Source organism: Aspergillus glaucus (assembly GCF_001890805.1).
Source record: "Aspergillus glaucus CBS 516.65 unplaced genomic scaffold ASPGLscaffold_13, whole genome shotgun sequence".
NCBI classification, from domain to species: domain Eukaryota; kingdom Fungi; phylum Ascomycota; class Eurotiomycetes; order Eurotiales; family Aspergillaceae; genus Aspergillus; species Aspergillus glaucus.
The window spans coordinates 778,952-796,381 of NW_019170465.1; the positions used below are offsets into that span (position 1 = coordinate 778,952).

A 17,430-nucleotide genomic window follows, 5' to 3' on the forward strand; every position below is an offset into this window, starting at 1 on the left:
TACTACTACTACTACTACTACTACTACTACTACTACTACTACTACTACTACTACTACTACTACTACTACTACTACTACTACTACTACTACTACTAACAGTCTGTTACGTAGTATGGATAAGTAGAACATACTGATCAGAGCGATTGCTATGAACGCTATGATGGGGATGGGATATATAAGGACGCTCATTTATGTACTCAGTCTAGCTCTTCGCGATCAATCTAGTTAATCAAATATTGGTTAGTTATCTTTCTAGTTTCTGACTCGTCCGCACTTAACCAACAACCCAGCATACGTGCTCGGTTGGCCTTGTTTCTCTATTCGTTTACCTTATTGATCCTATTTATTGATTACCCTGCGGAGCCTGGAGGGGGCGATGTACCCATCGACACATTACGACCTGGACCTGGACGGTCCTTGAAGCATAAAAATGTCAGACATTGTCAGACATTCTGCACGCTAAAGTCTCATCTCAATGCACATATTTCACTGACATCTGTCTTGTCATTCTATGATATTTAGGAACCCCCCTTTCCCGAGTAGATCGTTAGAGTAGTTGTCTCGATGAGTTCATGTTTGCACATTGATCCTTTCCCGTGTCCTGTGACGGCTTGCCTCATAATGTCCAGAAAAAGGCATCAAGTAACGGTGACCAAAAGTTCAACAAGTATTTGCCTTCAGACCGTTCTCGCCTTTTACATTGACACGTTCATTCTCTTTGCCTTTCGTCATGCAAGAAATAGACAAGATAGAAAGCAAACCGCAGAAGGCAGCAGTAGGAAGCTCAAAAGGTAGCTGGCAGCCTATTCGAAGGCAATATAAACGCCTCTCTACACTTCATCTTCTTTTCTCCTAACACTACACTTTCACACCATACTTTCACCAGACTTGTTCTTCAATCTATCATCTCACAACATGCCCATAAGCTATCCTTGCCAGAGGCTCCTTGGCCAGGTCAAAGACGCTCTGAGAATCCTCAAGGAGTCAGGCCCTGAGGCTACAGAAGAAGTCAAAGGTCTCACTGAACAGCTTCAAAATTTACCGAATGATGAAGCCAGCGACAATTAATACCGATTCTCCAAGTATTTAGCTGCTGACAAAATCACGATCAAAGACCTCGGACTTTTTCGACACAGAACACATCAAAGATGCTTACAGAAGCGGCCGTCCTTGTCACTCACAAAGATGCGCAGCCAATTCAAGAAGCGCCAAATTCGGACTCGTCAAAAGAATACCAGTTTCAAGATTGAGCGTCACGGCGAGATGATGATTATCTAGCTGATTAGGAGATAAAAATGACATGAAGCTTGTAGAATACCATACTTCCCGTTTGTGGTTATGTCAGTCTTCTCTTTCTTCGATCACTTTTGGCTGATTCATGAATGCACAGTCTACCACCAGAATTAGGTTCATGAAACCGATTCAATACCAGCACTGGATCAAAGGAAACAGGCTATTCCTTGACAATTACAAGCTCGCAATCCTTCAGATATGTCGAAACTAAAGCACGCATTTCTCTTGGAAATGGCCTTCGCCAGCTTTATCCTTCTGAGAGAATAATGTTGCTTAAACCAGAAAACAGAAGGAAATTCTTGCTGAGGCACCAGAGATCCTCTATCTAGCCACACAGCAATATCACCAGTTCGTAGACAGTCACCATCAGACTTAAAGAACCTGTCGAAATAATGATCCACTTTCGAGACCGAGTGGTTGATAAAACCAACGTAGTCTGTCGTATGTTTTTGGAATAACATCCGGCGCCAACTTGCTTCTAATCAGGCGTATGCCTCATCGTCAACATCGTTTATCTTTTCTTGTTTGCGGACGAACCAGGGCCAGATATCTTTCTCGATGAATGGGTTTCGTGTGTGCTCTTTGGAATCGTATGAGCGAATTGGTTTGAGGAAAAGCGCTATTTGCAGTTTATTTGAACGGTTGATAAGCGTATGCTATGTTGGGTATATGCATATAAACAGCAAGAGCGAGAGGAGCGGAGGAACGAAGAAATGGCCAGTTCATCTGCCTGTGCAATAACATGTTTCCGGCGACGTTTTTTGAGGCAAATTTGGCCTTGTGCACAAGCCTCTGACGGGTCCTTCAATTTAAGGAACATCATAAAATGATAAAACGAGGAATAACGAAAGACGAGAAAGACGAATGAAGTGAAAAAAAGAGATGAAGGAGAGTCGAAAAAGCTAGACACAGAAGGTGTTTATTCAAGTTTCACGAGGTCGACACCAAAGCCATCGACCACTCTACATTCACTGACTATGCTGCAGGATGTTTGGTGTTTCATGCATTAGGGCATTCTTAGCAAATCAGACATTCGACGAATTCATTACACTCATTACGCGGATCTATGGACCTATAGCCCAATGGAAACCGCATGTAAAAGCCCCTCGCCTATATGTGCAAAAGAAGAATAATGGCTAGCTTTCTAGTCACGATAAAGTCGAAAGTACTTGGAACTATGAACTTCCTGTCGGTAGTTATCTTTATCAATTTCTCTTTTCCCCAATGAATCCATCCAGCGGGTCATCCATGCACTCCGAGGCTTATTATCATGATCACCATGCAATTCAAACTCATGCAATGCCGGCTCCTCAACACAGCCATACCTGTTTTCGAAGATGAGGCAATCACAGTCCCTCAAAAGCGCCGGCGTTGGAATGTTCCCTGCATAATATTCCTCGCACATTATCACGGCATGCAGCATGGGGCGGTTGGAACCAGAGAACACAAGGTGCGTGGTCAGACACCATGGAACCATCATCCAATGCCGGAGCAATATCCTTCAACCGAAGGGTGTCATTATCAGGTTTCAAGAACCGCATGCGTGTGTATAGCGGGGGTTCTGCCCACCAATGTTCGTAGTAGATGACGCCGACATGGGATGTTGGGGGTTGCTGGAATAGCATCTGTTTCCAGCTGGTCTCTGGCCGAGTATAGCGGTTATCATATTCAGAATTATCATCATCCTCGTCCTCGGAATTCCAATGGTCATAGCATTCTTTTTTCTCCTTGTCGAATTGTTTGTTCATTAACCAAGGCCAAACAAGGTCCTCGATAAAGGGGTTTCGTATACGCCTGGAACCATATGGCAGTCCATACCTAACCGGTTTTAAGAGAGCCTCCAAGTGCGGCATACACACTGGGATAATAGTAGCGTGCGCCTGTCTGTATAGATGAGGACTCGTTCTAGGATTTCATACATGGCAAAGGCCTTTTCTGCCATCTTGAAGATTTGATGCTTTGTCTTTTGTGTCAGAATCTAGCCTGAGTGAGAAGATGACATAATAATTAGCCCTAGTATTTGCTTGCATTATTTACTTTGGCCATAATACTAGTATCGAATTCGTGTTTATTTCGACGTGAAAAGTCCCAGTCGCGCTACAAATTAGAATCAGATAAGATTGACCAATTGACGCGCGTATTCGACGATCGCGATCCTTTCGGGCGTGTTTATTTCGCTTATATTCTCCATTTCTTCCCTCCTTGTTTCCCCTGCATTTCCTCTTCTTCTTTACAACATTCTCCTTCCAATTGACTCTGTACGAGTAGTGTTATCACCATGGCCCCCCGTCGTTCGCAGGATGCCGACCGCAAACTCGAGAGCGGACAGGCCAGCCAGTCCGCCAACACTGGTTTACATCCTGCTGTTTACATCGCGTGAGTTTTACGGGCTTCACGAGTATCTCATTTACGCCTAAACTGACATTGAGTAGTCTATGGATCGCGTTGAGTTCGAGTGTTATTCTCTTCAACAAGTGGGTGCTTGCGACCGCCAAGTTCAGTGAGTTTTCGGACCCCTTTTTATGTGATTCTGTGATTTTGTGCTAATTCCGATCTAGATTTCCGTAAGTCACGACTGTATGCTATTTGCGATCAAGCAAATTATTGACTCTTCTAGCGCTATTCCTGACAACATGGCACATGGGATTCGCGACCTTCATGACCCAGATTCTGGCGCGGTTCACCGATAAACTGGACTCGCGGCATAATGTTCCCATGAACCCGCGGACTTACACGTATGCCATATCAAAATCACTACCATTGAGAATGCAGCTAATCCGTAGCAACCAGTCGCGCCATTGTGCCCATCGGTCTCATGTTCAGTTTGAGTCTTATCTGCGGAAACCTGTCGTATTTGTATCTCTCTGTGTCTTTTATTCAGATGCTCAAGGTGAGTCTTGACCGCCAAGAAAACGGAAGGAAATGTCGATCTGACAATTATAAAGGCAACCAACGCCGTCGCGACTCTTGTGGCGACTTGGGCCTTTGGCATTGCGCCCGCTAATCTCCGCACGTTGGGCAATGTGTTCGCAATCGTGGTTGGTGTCGCGATTGCATCGTTTGGGGAGATTAAGTTCGATATGTTTGGATTCCTGGGTGCGTCACTTTGCTCTTTTTCCCTCTCCGGAATATGTGGACTAATAAAGCCACAGTCCAAGTCGGCGGTATCATCTTCGAGGCCCTCCGTCTCGTTATGGTCCAGCGCCTCCTCAGCTCCGCCGAATTCAAGATGGACCCTCTGGTCTCGCTGTACTACTACGCGCCCGCATGCGCCGTGACAAACGGCGTCGTCACCCTCTTCACTGAACTCCCGCGCATGACCATGGCTGATATCTACGGCTTGGGTATGGGTACGTTGATTGCTAACGCAATGGTTGCGTTCTTGCTTAACGTCTCCGTCGTCCTTTTGGTGAGCACTCCTCCAATTAGTTACGAAATCGCAGTACTGATGAATGTGTAGATCGGCAAAACCTCCGCCGTGGTCCTCACTATGGCTGGTATTCTTAAGGATATCCTCCTTGTTTTCGCATCCATGGCTATCTTCCGTGACCCCGTTACCTTCCAGCAGTTTGTTGGGTACTCGATTGCGCTTGGCGGATTGGCGTACTACAAGCTCGGAGCTGAGAAGATGGGTGCTCTTCTGCGGGATCTGCGTGCGAGTTTGTGCGGGTAAGCATTGATTCGCGAACCCTGCCGGGAAGAAGATTTTGGACTTTGGAGTGGGTTTGCTCCGTCCTCCGTGTTATTTTCTCGGCAAGCGCCTGTATTAGCGCTTAGGCTGTTTGTCTAGAATTTTGGTAAGATGTTGGTATTGGTTGGGTGGTTTAGATTACTTCATGTAGATATGAGTGTGCATCCAGCTGGCTGGGTATACTGGAGGAAAGGAGCAGTGGTTTATTCCCATATACCGTCTAAGCTTTATTACATTTTGGATTAATTACCAAAAGATAGAATGAAAATTGTTCGTTAAGTACATAAATGGTCAATAGACTGGTAAACGAATGTAAATCTGGCGCTGTATCTGCCTTCTATCTCGCCATGGTATAGCCGGAATGCTTCAGCGCCAGCTAATTCTCCTTACTATGGGATTGATTCCATGTCTTTTTTTTTTATATATCTCCATACGTCGCCCGTTCCTTGCTTCAGACAACAAACCAAAAGCGATTCCACAGATAGATAAACCTTCAGCAATAGTGTCTCATAGTGATGGTACTGCTTGATGCACAAAAACCCGAGCATCTTGTACGGCCAAGTTTCGCCACCTCCCTGCGTCTACCCAAAGTCCCTACCGTTTGTCCATCTTTTTTCATCGGTTTGGGGGGGAAAAAAAAGTGCTTTCCTGGAATCAAGGGCTCACTGAGCTTCTTAGCCACATTACATGATCTGGTGCAGTAATGTATGTTGGTTAGCATTTGGGGGATGGAGAATGAAATGGATGAGGTTTAGAGAGGATTGCATACTATGCATCCCCTCAATATTCAAAACCAGCATAATCTAAAACACCCCGAGAGAATCAGAGCTCTTATGTGATAATGGCGCGATCGTAGACAATGTCTGTTCGCTCGATGCTGCACGTTTCTTTAGCTTGGCTGACAAGACGTCTTCCAGATAACTAGTAGCCAGTGGCGGGCTCGTCTTATCTCAGCTCTTGCACAATCCTGTGTTATTTAATCGTGGATTGTTTGTTCCTCTCTGTTATGTACCGTACATACCCCGAGGGATAAGGATTCAATGTTTGCTCCTTATGAGGCTCTTTAGTAATTATACCACAGCATAATTCACCTCAAATCAGGTTCTCCGAAGGTCATCACCCTCTCTGTTATGGAGTGACCACGGCCAGCCGTCAATGAGCTCGCTTAACAATTCTGCATGGTTCTTCAATGCCGAAGTTTTGGCACCCCACCAAGGACCAAGAAGTGGATCAACTGCCGTATATAAACGATTTACCGTCTGAAGGGATGTTATCCTTGCGTATAAGAAACCCAAGTTTTGTCTCGAAATTGGCTTCTTTCGACAAGCCCGTGGAGGCCATTGCTGTGGCCTTGTGTGGTGCAACTTTTTTCCAGCAACGAGAAACTTTTTCCAGAGGCATCATTGGGAGCTCATCTTGAATCTCAGCAGCAACTTGGTGAGAAGCTTCACACAAGTGTATCAACAGTAACCAATGGAAAGTGACTGTCCAGGTATAGAACCTGGAGGCATAGCTGTCCGTCGCTATACCTTCTCGTTTCCCCACCATGTGTTCGGCATAATAGAAAGTTAAACCCTGTCCAAATGGGACAGAAAAGTGTGTCCTCCACCTACTCATACATACGTACGAGCAGTTGGCGCCAAGCTGATTGCTCCTAGCTCAACACTAAAAATTGATCCGCTCCATCATAACACCGAGAGAAAAAATCGGCCGGGGATTTTATATATACCAGTGACTCGACCTGGAAGCTCATCTGTCTTTTTCCGAACGGCAAATAGCTCTCCGGTGACGAGAAGAAGGACTTACTCATGCCCATAAATGAGGAGGCGCAGCTGCACCAGGCAGATTCGTCTCATCTAACAAAATGGCTCGATCAATCTGCGCTGTCACTTCGTACCAACATGAGTAGTCTGCAAGGCATGATCCTGGGTAGATGGCTGCTGGCTCTTGATTTGTATAGGTCTAAAACAATAAGAAGCTGTAGTCAGTATGTGTGACATATTTATCAATTATTACTGTCATTAACAGTGCATGGCCAATCCAGGTTAAATAGATCAAGACACATACTGAATCTGGGGTGTAAGAGTGATTCTAGTGCTTACCAGTGTGATAGCAATGCTCCAGGTTCTCTAAGGCCTTTCACCAGCCTGGAGTATCTAGAGTCATGTGTTTTCTGCTGATGAGTTGGATAGCACAACTCTACTATCATCACCTACATTGGAGGGATATTCTGCCCAATATGTGTGTGCTGTCCGGTATAGTCAATGAAAGCACCCTTTGTATAAGTCTCCACCTGGAAGCTGCCCACAGGCCGAGCAGACAGGGCAGGCAAGTATCGTTTCGCTTCAACAATAAAAGCAAAGACTTAATTAACCTGTGCGTCCGATGTATACCACAGCGAATAATCAGTTTTCCATGCAAATCCAACCATGTACATTGTGAGTAGCATGAATGGTTTTCTGGTCTTCAACTCAGAGACTCATATATCCCATCCCAAACGGCAAATATACCTTGAGTCGGCACTGGGTGCCTTGCTCATACGTGCAGACAGATTAGGATGAGCAGGGAATCTTTCACACTGGCAACAATGGCGATTTCTCAATCAACCTGCGCTGCCAGATCATACCACAGAGAGTAGTCAGTGCACACGCGTCGAGTTTGGCAGGCGTGAGAGAGGCGTACATTTCCAAACCTCATGTGAGATCCCCCTTCAGTTGGCATTAAAACCATATCTCTCATGATGATCAAAGTCACTTCTGGGTTGGTAGAAGAATACCAGCATTTGCAGCTCCCCTTGAACCAGTATGTGAAATTATTCTTTCTCTACTCTTGTTTGGTACGTGCTCTTCGGCCTCCAAATCGCCCGTCTCCGGGATGGTAGTTGCAAGATGCGTTGGAGATAGAGACCGGCCAACCAACCCACGCATCCATCGACTTGTTCGCGAGATGTCATCTTTTCGTCGACAGGTAGACGGCAGAAAGAAAAGAGAGAGAAACTAGCAGGAAGTCTGCCAGATGATTGCCTTGATGCGTCATTATATTGCTGTATCTTGGCCCATGCAGCCGTGTTGTGGGAACAAGCAAATTCATATACACACCTATACAACCGACGTGTGCAATTTCATTCCGTTCCTCCCCGTCGGTCTCTTCTGTGGTGTCGTGCTCGCTTCCAGTATTCGACACGGCACATGCGGATGACCCGTTCCTTGTAGGGTCGGAGGTGAACTTGATGCCCCAGAAGACATTCCCGACATCTGATTCTTGGATGATGATCAAATTGAGCTACGGCATGCGCCAGGACCACATCGTACCGGACTGTGTATTCTGCCTTTCTAGCTCCATAATAGTGATAAGATCTTCATATGAGATCGATATCTGTTTAGGGACGAACGACGCTTATATCGCCTCGTACAGGGAGGTAATCTCGCTCTGCGGTCTCATGGCGGGATTATCGTCTACCCGCAGCAATCACAGGGGGGTGAAACGTCGCAAACTTGTTCTGTTGCGCTTCAAAAGTGGCTATTTTTATCAGCGCAGCACCACATCAAACCAGCACGAGTGGTCCGATCATGTAGCTGATAGGCAGCATGCATTTTTGTGCATAATTGATTCCCATTTGAAGAAAGGAATAACACAGTGCGAGTGCCATATCGGGCCACAGAACATGAGCAGGGCCATCAACCGAGAGAGCCGCCTGGTACCACATAGAGTATGTAGTCACATTTCTATCTCGGTGATGGTGTCATTAATATATGAGCTCGGGCCCCATTCGGAAACCAAAAGCATACGCCACAAATAGCGAGGTTATGTCGCCTTTAGGCCTTTCGGTTTATCAACTACACATGTACCATGACAATGGCATGGGGTAGTTAAGGTGAAGCAGACACATACCTGTTCCATTCCAATGATCACCGATGGTCTGCATCACGAGCCACATCGTACCATATTTGCATAATCGGCTTTTCGGTTCAATATCCGGCGTGAGAAAATAGGCATTTAGTAGCCTGGATCCTCATGTATCCCTTTGTTTGAAACACATGTGTTGCTACCTTCCGAGATGTGAGGTCTCTCATGCCACTCGTGGACGATGAGCGAGTAGGTTTAGCTACCCACATATAAAAACATGCATAGAATGCGTGGACAGGATACCGCCAGAATGAGTTCATTTTGCTTCGCTTCAACGACGACCAGACTTTATGAGCGTCTAGCCACATCGTGCCAAAGCGTATAATCCGCCTTTCCACTCAGTGTTCGTATGTTAGCCAATATCTCCATCCAGTATTTCTTTCACGAAGACATGTGTCCGTACCAACTCCCAAGAGGCAAATTTGCTCTCGCCATTCATGGACGAGAAGTAAGGCTCATGTACCCACATATGAAACGAGGACGAACCCTGCTGTCAAAAAACTGCAAGGAAGACTGCACGAAGCAGACTCATGTCTCTTCCCTTCAAAAACGACTGTATTAATCTGCACCGCGAGCCATATCATACCAGGTGGTGTAATCGGCTTTTCCATTTGGTATCCAACATAAGAGTATAGAAAATTGGTAGCCCATAGTTGCAGTAGTATTTCCGTTCGAAACACATGCATATCATCCAAAAAAAAAAAAAAAAAAAAAAAGAGAGAAACGATGACAAGCTTCGGTGTAAACTGCAGGGAATACTTGCGTTAAGCAAACTCGTATTGTTTGTCTTCGATCGTGTAAAGACCTCTTTGCCCCTCCGGGTCATACCACAAGGAGTAATCACAATTCTTGTGTAGGGCTTTGAAAGAGCAGGTGATGCACGGCTCATTTCGTGCAAGGTGTTGGTTTCATTTAGATTGACATGTATCTCGGTCCAAGCGGCAGTTGTTTTCCTGGTGGTGTTGAGTAGGTGGATGAAGAGAAGGATGAGGATTGGGGATTGTAGGAAGGTCTTGTTCGGTGCTAGGGGAGGTGAATGGTAGCAGGAGGTGTCATTATGGTTTTATTGCATCGGATATTCACTTAGGCTTGTTTGTATGGGATAAAATATTGCAGTAGGACATGACGTTGTAGAGCCGGTATGCTTGTAGGGCTGGATCTGATTCAATTCACTGAAAGCCGACCATGGTATATTACTCCGTATATCATATCCTCATTAATTATTTAACAGGAACAGTAATAACAAGACAACAAGATAAGCGAGATTACCTCTTCCTCGGACTAACCAAAGCATGGAAGCCCAACGGCTTCACACTAAACGCCCCGTTATAATTCACCCCCGCATTAGCAACCTTGTAACTCGCATCCGCCTCCTCGATATCAATATCGCGCAGGATAGCCACCAGCGCAAAGAACGACCAGTCATACGCGTACTTCTTCCCGATACACTCGCGCTTGCCGTTACCGAAACCCTTCTTCACGCCAGACGGGAGTCTGTCGTATTTCTCACCGACCATGCGCTCCGGTTTGAACGCGTTGGGATCCTCGAAGACATCAGGGTCGCGGTTGACCTGCGACAGAATGGCGATGATGGGCTGGTTGGTGGGGATTTCGTACTTCCCGTCACCGAGTGTGACCGGGCCCTGGGTATCGGGGATAGGTTCGATGTTGAAACCGGGCGCCACGGCGGAGAGACGGAAGGCTTCGCGGAGGATACCCTCGCAATAGGGGAGTTGGGCGAGATGTTCGTATTCCCATTCACCCGTGCCGACGACGGCGTCGATCTCCTCTTGCGCCTTTTTGATTTCCTCCGGGTTCTTGACGAGGTAGTACAGCGCGAAGGAGACGAGGTTGGGGGCTGTGGCGGAGCCGATGAAGATGTTGATGATTTCGTCGAGGACTTGGCTGTCCGTTAGGGAGTTGCCGGATTGCGGGTCTTTGCCATGGAGCATGGCGTAGAGCATGTCCTTTTTGGGGCTCTGGGTTTCCTTGCGCGTGGCGACGATCTTGGCGCCGTAGTCGCGCATGATCTTGATGTGGTTGTCGAACTTGCGGTTGTAGTACAGCCAGTTGAAGAGACGGGGTCTTGTGGGACGGCGCATGGCTTCGCCGGTCGCGGCTTCTTGGGCCTTGATTACGGCTGGTTCGTCGCCGAGGACGCAGTCGACGCGCTGGTCGAAGAAGCATAGCATGTTGGCGGCGTGGTTGAGACGGTCCAGGTCGTTTGTCACGCTGACCTTTTGGTGGTGGGTCGAGGACCATTTCTGGATCAGGTCCTTTGCTGTGTCGCGCATGCCTGCAAATTCCTCACGGACGGCCTCTGGGCTGACCAGCGGGGCCATGATGCGGTGTGCCTTGCCCCAGCTGTCGTCTTCGGAGTGGAAGGCTGTGAAGAGACTGTCGTGGACGGCTGCGCGGATCTCGACGACGGGGCCTGTTACGCATTTCCGGAAGCGAGTCTGATCGCAGATTTCCTCGATGTAGGCGTTGTTGGCGACGAAGACGATTTGGTGGCCGAGGACGTTGATTTTGAAGATGGGGCCTGTTCATTAACACTGTACCAAAAGATAGTTTGCAATCAAGTAAACTCACCATATTTCTCAGCGAGCGCATTCAAAGACCCCCAAGTGTTAGAGGGGCTGACATCCAAAATGTTGCCCAGGATCGGGAGACCGGGTGGTGCTGGGATAGGCGCGGACATGATGGCAGACAGCGATAATTCAAATCACCGGAAAATAATGCAACAAAGAGCAAAGAGAGAAAAGGAAGAGAAAAAAAAAAAGAGCAAACCTAACCATCTTAAGAACCTTAACTCAGCTCATAACCTCAACCACTCAACCTCGGCCACCTTCCACAGCTCCATCCCCTCGCATCACCAACGCTAATCGACCTCTCAGCTGTGCAGCTCCACGACTCCATTCCGAGTTGCCCGTAGTAATCCAAGCGACAATGACTGGCTGGATAGCTCCAGCTCGGCCGTGCAACACTCCATTAGCTTCGGCGGCGCTGTGACTGGCCCAGTAGTTGCAGATCGGAGCAACCAGATCGAGAGTTGAGGGCAGATTAGCGGACGATGTGGAGACTGGGGCTTTCAGCTGAAAAGTTGAAAAAGCAAGCACGGACGCGGTTCGTCGATTTGAGAGAAGAGGTGGTGATGGCGGTGAGATTCTTGCAGTAGGATTCTGCGTTGACCTGTCTTGTTGTCTTGTTTTGTTATTATTATGGTGGTAGTGGTGATGGTGGTGATGATGGTGATTGTGCTGTGCTTACAAATTTCTACGGTGGCTGGCTGAATGAGGAACTGAAGATCGTCTTGGCCGATCGGGACCAGCAGGATGGAATAGACTAGTTAGTTACGTATTCCCGTAGTTACTGAGTAACTAGTTACTGAGTAGTAACTAACTAGTTAATAAGTGTGTATATTCGTGTCTCATGTCTTTGTCTAGATACTAATATTAACGCCTTGAAGGCAGTACTCCGTATATAAACAACCGATGTACCCTGTATGTACCCAAACTCCTTCTACCGCATTACGATTAGCTATGTGCAAACTCGACCATTTCCGAACTCTCCAGTAACACAAACGACTCATATCGTAGACCTCGTTCTCGTGCATCGCGCACGCCGCTACTATTCCATACGGCCCCGTAACCATCGAAGAGTGCCCGCCAGTAGCACGCTTCGGCTGCTTTGGTCAGATATCGTTCGCGGAAGGTTCGCACGCTGTTGTCGGCTATGCGTTTGGCGGCGTCCGGGTTCTCGACCAGGGGTTCCAGCTTGTCAGCCAAGTCACTAAAGTCTCGTTCTACTTCGACATAGTTTTGTTCGGGGCCGCTGGAGACCAGCAGGTAGTGGTGGTGTTGGATAAACTGCAGTTTGTGGGCCACGATCACGGAGCGACAGGCTTGACGGTATTTCAGGGAGGCAGAGTAGGAGCGTCCTGTCCTGTTAGTTGTCTGATCGAATAAATATATATATAAAAAAAAAAAAAAAAAAAAAAAAAAAAAAAAAAAAAAAAAAAAAAAAAAAAAAAACAGGAGACGGAAACTCACCTTCGACATGTGCAATAAACATATACTTGCAGTGGTCCTCCATCTTGATTATGTTGGCCTTCTCTTGCCAATCCACCTGCTTCACATCGCCCCAGGCCTTATCCCGCGCCGCCTCAAGCAGCGCCCGTCGCAACTTCGGAGCAAAACTAGGCTTTCCACGCCAAACCAACTGTCTCTTCTTCTCCGGCCACGGAACATCGACCTCCTGGATATGCTCAACAACCTGATCAAACGGCCCGATCGGATTCAGCGAATTATCCCAAGCCCAATACCCAAAATCCGGCATTAACCAAACCGCCTCCTCGGTCGCAGCCCGCGAAAACACCCACACCGGGTACTCAGAACTCGTCACGTCCTCCACCTTGTCCTCCACGGAAAATATAAAACTCATGTCTCGCGAGCGGCGATCCCGGTCGGCGACCAGCGCTCGATGGATCGCGCTCAACACGGCCAGAATCTTCTGCCGATGGTCTTCGCCTTTTGCGCGGGCGGCGTTCACGTAGAGCTCTCCGCGATAAATCGACGCGCGTGCCATTCCGGGTTGCAGGTTGATGCGATCGAGGTCTTCCGTCGCAAGGTTACCGTGATACCGCCAGTAATTCACGGCGCGAAACACGTCTTCGAATAGGCCCGGGAACGCAGTCCTGCATTGTCCCCGATCGAGGCTTTCATCGCCGGTGTCGCGTTCGTATTGGTAGCGCCAATTGGTCGAAGGGGTGAGTTGTTGGAGGAGATTGGTCTGGGAGCAGGAGAGGCAGCTGGAGCATTGGAAGGTTGTGGAGGTTTGACAGGCGCAGTGGCCGGCGGGAATTAATTGCGTCAAGAGCGGATGAATGTAGTTTCTGTCCGAGTTCATGCCATACCAGATGGATACGATGCAGAAGAAAATCACGGTAAAAATCACATAGAGCGCGGAGAGGGTACTCCTACGCAGGCGCCAGAAAGAACAACTGGGAAGCGCCATCGCGAAGAGCGAAGCGGCGGGGATGATGATACATTATTCGAAAATCAAGAAAGATTAGAAGAGAAGGAGAGCGAAAAGAAAAGAAAAGAAATTGGGACAGGCAGGGGGGCAGGCGGTAGTCACAATCAGGAATGATCTCAGTTAGAGAGGCGTTAAAAGGCGATGATCTCTGAAACATCCCCATAGCACCCGTGGTTCTTTATTCTGTCTTTGTTTTTGTTTTTTTTTTGACTTGGCTACTCTGTATCAATCTTCTCTAATCTATCTCTAGTCTACTAAATAATGCTTGTCTTTCTTGTATCTTTTGGTTCTTGTCCTGTTCTCTCATCTCTTCCTCGTATTGTGGGCGGCAGATGGTGTGTTGATCAGAGGGATCTTCGCCTTTTTCGGCGAGAAGGAAAATTGGTCTCCCGTGTTGGTCTTTTCACGGAGGGCTATAGCTGTTTCTTGAGTGCTTGCTGTTGCTTTATAGTTCTCTACAAGGTATGCTCCCTCCGGGGTATGGCCAATCGGGTCTCCAGCAACAACTGGGTAACCCCAATCAGCACCTTATTTACTCGACTTAACCTCGTCGCAGTACTTGTATATAGTTCATACTGCCACCCCGGAACGTGTCCGATAGATACGTCTACCTGCAGCGACTGCGTACCACTACATACACCTGCCGCCTCATGGTCTTAAAACCCAGCACCAGGGCTAGGGATAGTGTCACCATGGCGCTGACGAGTGCTTCCTGGTTTACGTCTCCCGTTTCCACGGCTCACCATCCCCGCTGTGGCTATATACATGACCTGTCATGTCCCGTTCCCCTGATGATCGGGCGGTATCCATGGAATTGTACATCTGGAGCGGGGTACAGTACGGGGGAATCAGAACACCGTTGTTCTGGATGCTCCTCTAGCAATGGCGAACTTGTACTGTGTAATTCGTACAAGAATGCCCCTTTCTCAGGAGACAGCACCGACCACGATCTTCCAGAGGCTTACTAACGGGCGCCTCGAGCTGTGGTCTCTCCCGTGGTTACTATGGCTGGTCCTTGGTAGCCTAATATAACATAATATTAAACCAAGAAAACATCAAGGCAAGATGGCCGAGCGGTCCAAGGCGTCAGGTTAAGGTTACCTTAGCTCACAACTTCTCGAAGTTTCCTGATCTCCGACAGGGGGCGTGGGTTCGAATCCCACTCTTGTCATTTTTTTTTTGCTTTTTTTTGCCTGTGTAGCCACTGAGATGCTTTTTTAGCAATTAAGATAGCACAAACAGTTGCATTGTGGCACTCGAGTGTGTTTTCTTTCTTTCTTTCTTTTTTTTTTTTTTTTTTTTTTCGTAGGCTATATTATATATGTGTGCTCTGTTCCGCTTTCGTCTGATCTTTCATCTCGACTCGTATAGTTCAGCTTTATATACGGAGTACCATCTGTTTTTCACTATGTAACCTCTACGGTTCCCACTTCCTATCAAGGAGCCTCCCTCGTTTTGGAGCGACGGAAGTTAAGCGTTCTCTCCCGCTGCCGACTTCGATTTCGCTTTCGACGGTGCCGGCCCTGCGTTAACCCTGATGTCGACTACGAATTACGGTTCTACATATATATATCCCCAATAATCACCACAATTACAGCCTCTACCAACAAGTTCCTCGCTCTGCTTTCTGGTCGGTGGCACCACTCTCATGGACGCGCAGTTGACTCGTTTCGGGGCGTATCTCTTCTACAACCTGGGGTATAATGCACTCGTTATATATATACTACCCTACCGTGTGGTGGCCACCCGATTTGGAACAGTTTCACCCTATCGGGAGAGTTGGAATCTATGTGCCACCTTTCCGTGTTCACCCAATCTAAAACACTTTTACTATGAACCAAGAGTATTGATACATATATCACCCTCCGCTTGGGGTTCGAGCACCTAAATTGGAAGCAATATAGCTCTCCAGAGGAATTCCCTTTTGCTACGGTGTTGTCTATACAGATAGTGGCAAAACATGCTCGTTTCATCACCGGTGACGGTACTGTCTATGTGAACACCAGATTCGACAGCGGACTGATTGGAAGCATTCTTCCGATGGTATTCCTGTCCTGTCCTGGGTGGTCTTTACGGCTGGTTTAGAGAGCGTTGGAAACAGGGGCGAATATATACTACTGTGATCTAAAGCACGCCGCAGCGGCGTTTGGGTTGGCCAAAGATGAATCAAGGTTGGTAGGATGGATTATGTCTCAAAACCAATTGGTAGATTACTGACTGATTTCCAAACAGAAATCGTGACCAGGGACCCGACAAACGAAGGACTCAGTACCTACGAAGTAGCTAAGACTGACAACGCTCAGTATCTTTTCAACTGGTGTATCGACTACCACACTATTTCTCAAAAAAAAAAAACTTTACATCGACGCAACTGACGCTCGATGACCCCGGCTATAACACCGTGCTCACCAATTGTCAGAGTTTCCTACAAAGCTATCTGGCTTGACCGAGTGATCTATATTCTACCTGCTGAAGCTATCGAATAAGTACCCGGGAATCAGCAGTTACCTTTTTAACAACGCCCTAGAGGATGACTTATTCATTCCCGGTTGCGGTACCTTATACAAAGCCAGACAATACCCGAGGAATGCTGGGAGTTCTAAAAGAACAGCTATATTGTGCTAGAAACGCCAGGCCCCACAAAAAGCCCGCACCTTGAGACCAGAGCACCACAGGAACTACGAAAAGAATCTCACCTAACAGTCACACAAAACTACCGGGTGAGGGATCCGGGGAGGTTTTCAATTACGAGAAGCATGACAGGGCTATTAAGCGGGCTCTTGGTTCCGGCTTGCTTCATACCGGAGAACTACCGTCAATCGACCCTCATTTGTCACTATATCTACATCATCAGATGTGATGCAGCCTGCCTCGACAAAACGAACTGTATCATCCTCGGACGAAGCGCATAGGCTCCTCAAGACCAGGCTCATTACCCTGAGCTCCATCCGACCAGCCAAAAAAGCCAGCATCTCGTACGGCGGAAACATCTGGACAGATCCTTGCGTGCCATCGAGCATGCGGCACCGAGCAATCTGGTTTATCACTCACTCTGGGCTGAGCTGGGAAAACTGGCGCTTGCACTATCTGGGCTATTATCTCTCTACCACGAAGTTAAACAATACTATGTACCATATGGTCTCCGTCATGTCTCCGGAGACAATAAACGTCGTGAATAGGACGGCGAATTGGCAGGTCTATCTTGCCTGGTCGTTTTCGAGTAGATGGAACTGTCAATCTCGTACGTGATGCTGGGCTGTATGGGATTTAACAATCTCTCGGATTGGGAGGTGGCTCAAACGAGTACTATAGGAGATGAATACGCCGAACTACAACACGTTGCGTGCGTGTGTTGGTTGAGTTAGTAGGAGTTTTCTCGACTCCCCCCCGGACTAAGCATCGAATCCATGCTGAGTACAAAGCAACCTTTTATAAGCATTAATATGTTTTTCTTTCTATTTTTCTCCGTTCCATAATCATCCATCTATCGAGTCTTCTGCCCG

The 17,430-nt window shown here is 47.5% G+C and overlaps 4 protein-coding genes and 1 non-coding gene across 5 annotated transcripts; 2 read left to right on the forward strand and 3 right to left on the reverse strand.

The window, feature by feature from the left end:
- Nucleotides 1-2,639: 2,639 nt before the first annotated feature.
- Nucleotides 2,640-3,235, reverse strand: ASPGLDRAFT_26832 (uncharacterized protein; the record flags this gene model as incomplete). The annotated part of the gene is made up of 2 exons (XM_022543608.1): nucleotides 2,640-3,087; nucleotides 3,153-3,235. The coding sequence occupies 2 exons, from the start codon at nucleotides 3,233-3,235 to the stop codon at nucleotides 2,640-2,642; spliced, it is 531 nt and encodes a 176-aa protein (XP_022399952.1).
- Nucleotides 3,236-3,518: 283 nt separating this feature from the next.
- Nucleotides 3,519-5,265, forward strand: ASPGLDRAFT_152043 (uncharacterized protein). The gene is made up of 8 exons (XM_022542293.1): nucleotides 3,519-3,669; nucleotides 3,726-3,793; nucleotides 3,852-3,857; nucleotides 3,911-4,028; nucleotides 4,084-4,183; nucleotides 4,239-4,389; nucleotides 4,446-4,702; nucleotides 4,754-5,265. The coding sequence occupies exons 1-8, from the start codon at nucleotides 3,572-3,574 to the stop codon at nucleotides 4,964-4,966; spliced, it is 1,011 nt and encodes a 336-aa protein (XP_022399953.1). The 5' UTR covers nucleotides 3,519-3,571; the 3' UTR covers nucleotides 4,967-5,265.
- Nucleotides 5,266-10,155: 4,890 nt separating this feature from the next.
- On the reverse strand, nucleotides 10,156-11,591 carry ASPGLDRAFT_128996 (putative cytochrome P450; the record flags this gene model as incomplete). The annotated part of the gene is made up of 2 exons (XM_022540846.1): nucleotides 10,156-11,432; nucleotides 11,483-11,591. 2 exons carry the CDS (start codon nucleotides 11,589-11,591, stop codon nucleotides 10,156-10,158), a joined length of 1,386 nt encoding a protein of 461 aa, XP_022399954.1.
- Nucleotides 11,592-12,426: 835 nt separating this feature from the next.
- Nucleotides 12,427-13,906, reverse strand: ASPGLDRAFT_36698 (uncharacterized protein; the record flags this gene model as incomplete). Its single annotated transcript, XM_022544722.1, has 2 exons — nucleotides 12,427-12,830; nucleotides 12,943-13,906. 2 exons carry the CDS (start codon nucleotides 13,904-13,906, stop codon nucleotides 12,427-12,429), a joined length of 1,368 nt encoding a protein of 455 aa, XP_022399955.1.
- Nucleotides 13,907-14,986: 1,080 nt separating this feature from the next.
- ASPGLDRAFT_t105 lies at nucleotides 14,987-15,098 on the forward strand. The gene has a single exon. It is a non-coding gene; the product is annotated as a tRNA-Leu (tRNA).
- Nucleotides 15,099-17,430: the final 2,332 nt, after the last annotated feature.

Excerpts from the sequence above, each read along its gene's own strand:
- ASPGLDRAFT_152043 (XM_022542293.1), top strand. The coding sequence starts at position 3,572 with ATGGCCCCCCGTCGTTCGCAGGATGCCGACCGCAAACTCGAGAGCGGA. Across the intron at positions 4,029-4,083 it reads ATGAACCCGCGGACTTACAC|TCGCGCCATTGTGCCCATCG; the intron begins GTATGCCATATC and ends CGTAGCAACCAG. Across the intron at positions 4,703-4,753 it reads ACGTCTCCGTCGTCCTTTTG|ATCGGCAAAACCTCCGCCGT; the intron begins GTGAGCACTCCT and ends ATGAATGTGTAG.